The sequence below is a fragment of the Neltuma alba genome, unplaced genomic scaffold (assembly GCF_004799145.2).
Source record: "Neltuma alba isolate B1F8T4 unplaced genomic scaffold, ASM479914v2 tig00000426_pilon, whole genome shotgun sequence".
Classification (NCBI taxonomy): domain Eukaryota; kingdom Viridiplantae; phylum Streptophyta; class Magnoliopsida; order Fabales; family Fabaceae; genus Neltuma; species Neltuma alba.
Window position 1 is genome coordinate 189,987 of NW_021632044.1, and position 6,689 is coordinate 196,675.

Below are 6,689 nucleotides of genomic sequence, written 5' to 3' on the forward strand. Positions count from 1 at the left end.
AGTTTGCCAAATGATAAGCATGCTAGTTCAACAATAGTAGTTAATGTAATTATGCATAATGATGATGCTTGTTGATGATATAGTTGGTTAATTTGCTATTGGGATTTCAATGAAATCTCATTCCCCAAATGCAATCTAATATTTTAGGACCTGAAACATCTAAGGACACGCTGCAGATTGAAGGTTAAAATTATGGTATCATACCATCAAAAAAAAATTCATGGACTTTTGGGTTATGTAATATTATGCTGGGCAGTGCTGTAATTTCACTGACACCGCCACCTTTACATGACGTTTTGATTAAGTTCCCGAATTCATTTAATTACAAAATTTGGCATGTTAGTAGATCACATTCTAAGCTTTATTTTGATAGCTAACACGTTAAAAATGGCTAACTAAACGATTTTTAATGATTTTTCAAACTTAAAGTTCAGAATATGGAAAAAGGGTTTTTGCCTAATAGACAAAGATGATTTTCACAAAAACCTGACACTTTTTCCAATGGAATTGGTTCACAAGAATATTTTTTCCTGAAAGAGAATTCAAAGATATTTTTATAGAATTTCAAACCACTCCATTTTGATTTTTCTAGATTAAGTTATGAATTTTTGAAGTTGGGCTAGAAAACTGGATTTTTACCCGATGAACAGTAAAAATAAAAAAATCAGCGTTTTTCATGAATTTTTGAGCCCAAGACCATCCAATATGGTCTAAAATGGTTTTAATTAAATCCTAAGTGGATTTGATAGTAAGGTATGATATTTTTCGTATCAGAGTGGAGGTTCTGGCATAGGATAGAACACTCTGCTTCTGTTACTTGTTAGTTAACGGGGTTGGTCAAAGAGGAACTAACAAGTTTTTGCAAGAGTTGAGATGGAAAACACAATGGATTGGGATGCTAGATCAGAGGCCTCAGTTAATGATTGGGATACTAATATAATTGATCTCACCAAAGAGGAGGATCTGGTGAAATAGACCAAGGAGACTGCTAACCTAGGATACTCAGTAAAGGGGTCCAACATTTATCCAGAATATTGGGCTAACATTTTAGGGATTACTGAAGAACAATTACTGTACCTACCTAGACCCGGTGACCTGATAGATCCTGCAACTGGCCTATACCAGGAACCATTGGACCTTGGCCTTTACATTCAATCCATCAGACAGCCTGTTATCCCAAAGGTGCGTCCATGAGACATTCCCGGACCCAGTACCAGGCCAGTGAAACCCCCGGTACCTGCAATGCCTGACCCTGCTTTAACGGAGCTTAGGATCCATAGTCATGAGCAGCTGAAAGGAAAGTTAGAGTTCTTGGGTCGTCATATTAAGAAAGATGAGGATCAGCAAGAACCGAGTATTTACCTAGATTACCTTCGGGGAGTGAAGGTGTTATATCATACTTATGGACCAGATAACCTTTATCTAGATACCTAGAACTGGGTTTACATGATGACAGACATGCTTCCATATTTACCCTCATGGGTGAATGAGTTCTGTCGCCTGGACCAGATAGTGGGTTTAGGTGTTGAGGATTACATCCAGTGCCTTGAAAACTTTGTTATGTTACACTACTTTTAGACAGTTATATCCTCGTAACACTAACATAGGACATGTTTTGTTTCAGCTAACCATAGTAGGTTAGGCTGGCGATGCTTGGTTATATTGTTGTTTGCTTTTCATATGTATGTTCTGAACTTGCTGCTTTAGTTGATGCATAAGTATTGTATGCTGAATGCTTTATAAATGAAATCCAAGCATGATGTTTACTTCTTGTTCCTTTATTATACTATCCGAGTAGTTAAATACGATGGTTAGAACTTGACGAAACCCTTCGCCAGAGAGATCCCCAGATCAGGACGAAAGGGTCCCTCCCGACCCATTACAAATAATTCTGGATCGTCTCGAGCAACAGCAGAAGACCATCGAGAAGATGAGGATGGTACAAGCTCGCCAGGAACAAGAGAGGGATGCAGCAATAGCTGCAGCAGTAACAGCAGCAATGACTAACCTCTACAGGAGGCAACCAGAGGAAGAAACCTCAGCAGCACAAGCAACAGAATTGCCTAGACCGGCAATGCCAGCAGTAGACCCTGATAGCATCCAGCAATGGATGACTCGCTTTTGCAAGCACGACCCGCCATCATTCAATGGAGTGTTTGACGTCCAAGCGGCAGAAGACTGGATTAACCGCTTGGAGAAGATCTTTAAAGTATTAGACTGCCTGACGGAGTGGAAAGCCCAGATGGCAATTTACAAGTTAGAGAAAGGTGCTGACCGCTGGTGGAAGAATACTAAACTTATTCTGGATGCTTGGGACACGAGGGTGACATGGGAAGTGTTCCTAGAGCAATTCCATGAGAAATATTTTTTGAGGTCAGCCAGGGATGAAAAGGAAGCAAAATTCCTAACCCTGAAACAGAGGAATAACGAGTCATTTGATGAGTACTTAGTTAAGTTTAGATGTCTTTCCCACTACTTCAGTTACCTGCGTTACCGAGATGATGAAAGGTAGATGACAGAAAAGATGGTCAGAGGACTAAAGCAGTCCTTAAGGGAGATGATTGTTTCTAGGCAGTTCGAGCGCTTCAACAAGGCAATTGAGGCCTGCTGAAGTACGATGAATAGCTTGAACCATCATTTGATGTCTACTCCCAAGTTAGAGAAGGGAGATCAGGGTGGCACCTCTTCTGATGCAAACGGAAGAGGAAGAGGCTATAGGACAAGCAAAAGAGCAAGAAGGGAGGCAAGCCCTCAAATGGCAAAGAATGCCCAACCTGTGGTAAGAATCACGGTAACAGACCATATATGGCCAGACAGAATGTTTGCTATACTTGCAGTAAACCTGGACACTTTGTAAGAGAATGTCTGCAGAGTATAGAAAAGGCAAGGCCGCGCACCTGAGGACGAGTATTTACCATTACAGGGAAAGAAACTCGGAAGTCTCTGGAAATGATCTAAGGCATGATCATTATTAATAACCACCCCATGATTGCAATGTTTGATTCAGGTGCTAGTCATTTTTTTGTCTTGTAAATTGTTTTAGAAGACTTAGCTTAGTTATGAGCATTGTTGTACTGCCTTAGACTTGATATGTATGCCTTTCATGAAGTTATTAGATTCCCCCTCAAGAGGAAGAGTAATGATAAGGAATTGAATGAGACAGTTAGGAGTTGAGTCTATACACCATTAAGAAAGTGTAAGTGGCAACCTAAGTTAGACAAACTCTTACAACCTCGTTAGGGCTAGGGCACTATGATAGAGTAGCTATCTCAAGTCCTGGAATAGATGAATAGAAACTTTAAGATAGTGAAGTAAGATGGAGAGCCCCAGTGAAATGTCTTAAGGAAGAAGAAGAGGACGAGACAGATAGCTATGCAGGGAACTAGCTTAGAGGTTGGCATGTTCCCCTTAATGTTAAGAGATACTCAGTCACTTGGGGTTTAGGTTGAGAGGCACCCTTTTCAAGGGATAAGTTCTTGGCCAGGAATCTTCCTAGAGAAAATGGGAATTGGTCCTCCAAGTTAGAATTGATGTTGCTTAAGATAGAGCAAAATGCACTATCCGAGTGGGCAAGGGAAGCAGCCGAGGCAAGACAAGCGGAGTTGACCTTACCCAATGGAAGTATGACTAGCCAAGAACGAAGCTAGGTTTAGATGTACCTAAGCTTAGCAGAGTACTAGAGCAAGCAGAAAGAAAAAGAACCTCAAAAGTCCTCTCCCTATAACTTCTAGAAGCAGCTGCGAGTAGAAAGAGAGGCTCCCTCTTGTAGGGATAAGATGTCTGGATGGCATGCTACAGACATAGCAACCAGTAAGAGCATGCACTTGCATTGAAATGCTAGGCATTATGCATGTTAGAGTATGCTCATACTGAAAAGTAAAGTATGTTAGTGGCAGTCTCACCCAAGAGGGGGTGAATTGGGTGAGTTATAAAAATTTTACGAAATTAAAACAATGAAACTATTGAAAACAAAGAGTGTGAGTTAGAAAGATTTCACCGTAGAAAGGAAGACATAGGATTTATACTAGTTCGGTCTCAACCATTTGACCTACGTCCAGTCCTCAGAACACCTCTAAGTATTTCACTATGTTCCAAGATTGATCGGGCTCTTGGCGCCTCAGTACAGTAATTGATACTCTCAATCACTCCCGCTTACTTCCCGTAAGGTTATAAGCCCACTCAAGAGTACATACTCTTGAGTATCACACAAGACGTGATTAATGATGAATAAGTAAACTCTCTTATAGAGTGAATAAATGATAATAACTGACGCTCGGTATTATGGAAGAACAGAGTATTAAATGCAACAGTAAATAATCAACAGAGGGTAGCTCGCGTATTCAATCTTTTCATTAATGCTTCTTTGCGCCTTTTATAGTTGAGGTAGTTTAGTAACCGTTAGATGGACGAGCTTCCAGCCGTTGAGAGTCCGGTTGCGTGTTTTCTCAGTTGCAATGGTTTTCGCCATTAATGCTTCTGACAAGGTAGGTTACAGGCTACTTGGACAACCGTTGGAGAGCCGTTGGGTTTTTCTTTGTAATCTACAAAAATACATTGATTCAATAAGTTTTTCTTTGCAGAGTAAGGTCAAAAGTAGAGCCGAATAAATGATAAAATGACCATTCATAGTTAACGGTTAGAATCAATCAGTAGTTAAATGTGCTGGGTAATAACTGATCATGTTTGATCGAAGTGATGTTCGATTACGCTTGATCGATCAGGTTATCGATTATTCTGAGTGAAAGCTTTTGAAACAGATAACTGAGTTTATCGATCGAGTGATGGATCAATGATTTATCGATCAAGTGATCGATAAAAGGGAATAGTGACATCATACTGGTATGCATAGAAAAAGAAGATCAAAGTCACTTCTGATTTTGAAACTCTTTAAATAGTGAATTAAGACATTTATGAATGCTGAGAAAAGCTCGAATGAAATAGATGATAAGTTTAGAGAAACATCGAGACTTAGTTAAAGTTTAAACGGAAATCGCCTCATGATCGAACAAGTGATCGAACACTTGTTGATCGATCAGGTTGTCGATAAACAAAGTGTTATAGAAATAAATTTTGAAGCACTAATTTTTGAACACCTTATCGATAAATAGATGATGGATAACCTTATCAATAATCAATAAGCAAAAGTAGATTTAGTAAAAACACAGGCTATGTAGGTTGATTGAATAGGTGATCGATAAATGGCTGATCGATAATGTTATCGATAAAGACGTTCTTGTAAAATTAAAGAGCTGATTTATTGATCACGTTATGTGAAAACAAAGGAAACATGAAGTGCAGTGATCGATAATATTATCGATAATCTGATTATCGATCCGGTTATCGAAGAGCCATGATTTAACAATGATATGCTGATTATCGATCATGTGATCGATAATTTGCTGATCAATCAGGTGATCGATAAGCTACTGAAGTAAATACCTGCAACCAGAGTTATGAAGTAGTGTTCGATCATATTATCGATAATGTGATCGATAAATGGTGACTAAAGCAAAACATAGAATGAGTAGGGCGCATTACCATTTATTTGTCTTCTCATCGATAATCAGTTTATCGATCATGTGATCGATAAATGCCTATCAAATTTGTATCCCGATATTCGATCATCCTGATTATCGATTAAGTGTTCGATAATTTACTCCAGACTTTCATACACGACTAAGTTAAGAATGATTGACCAATTGATCGATCAACACATTATCTAACACGTTATCGATCAAAGTTTCTGCTAAGTTACTTAATTGTACAGAGATATTATCTATCAGCTTATTGATAAAACCTTGAAACATACTGAAACACAAATTACTTACTTTGTTATCATCAAAACCTTAATCCTAACATTCTCCCCCTTTTTGATGATGACAAAACATAGGTGAGAAACATTAACCATGTAACATCAGAATTAGTAAAATTAAAACAGTAGAGGTACTTGATAGATCAAAGTGAAGAAAGGAAAGAAAGAAAGAAAAAGAAAATTTTTTTACTGAAGACATGAACTGTCAGAATACATCAGTACGTAAAACTCAAAATACATAAAAGTAAAAAGGCATAACAGTAAGAAGCTAAACATTAGAAAAAAATAAAACACATCATAAAAGGAGACTAAGCATCAGAATCCTTCTCTCCCTTTTTATCAGCATTAGATGAAGAAGGGGAAGGAGTAGAAACAGTAGGCATGGGCAGTGGAATAGGAAGAGGTGGAAGGTGAGAAAGTGGAGAGAATGGTGGAATATTCAGAGAAGGAACCGACTGGGGAACAGTGATCAGAGCCAAAGTAGGAGAAGGAGTGGGAGAAGTAGGGGGTTTTGGTGGTGAAGTAGAAATAGGAGAAGTGGGTATAGGGGAGGTAGAAGGTCCAGGCTCATGATGTGGAGGAGATGGTGGATGATGGAGTAAGTCCTCAAAGCTAAAAGTAGTACTGGGGATAGAGACGTTGTTGCAGAGAGAGGCTACCATCCCTTTAAGCTCTCGAATCTCTCTATCAACATAATCAAATCTCTGAGAAACCTCCTCTTCCAAAACCATCATTGCTTGTCGGTGAAGGTCTAGGATTTTGGAAATGCCCTCAATTTTTCTGTCTGAGATTTCCCCATATTCTCAGGCAGTGACATAGATTCTCTTCTCAAACTCTTGAAGTTCAGCCTGAAACATCTCCCTGAGAGATCTCTCCA

At 39.0% G+C, this 6,689-nt stretch overlaps 1 protein-coding gene across 1 annotated transcript; it reads right to left on the minus strand.

Moving 5' to 3' along the window:
- Window positions 1-6,120: 6,120 nt before the first annotated feature.
- Window positions 6,121-6,474, minus strand: LOC114734199 (vegetative cell wall protein gp1-like). Its single transcript, XM_028921790.1, has one exon. It carries the CDS (start codon window positions 6,472-6,474, stop codon window positions 6,121-6,123), a length of 354 nt encoding a protein of 117 aa, XP_028777623.1.
- Between the last annotated feature and the right edge of the window lie 215 nt (window positions 6,475-6,689).

Bases quoted from the DNA above. Each gene is read 5' to 3' on its own strand.
- LOC114734199 (XM_028921790.1), bottom strand. From the start codon at position 6,474: ATGGTAGCCTCTCTCTGCAACAACGTCTCTATCCCCAGTACTACTTTT.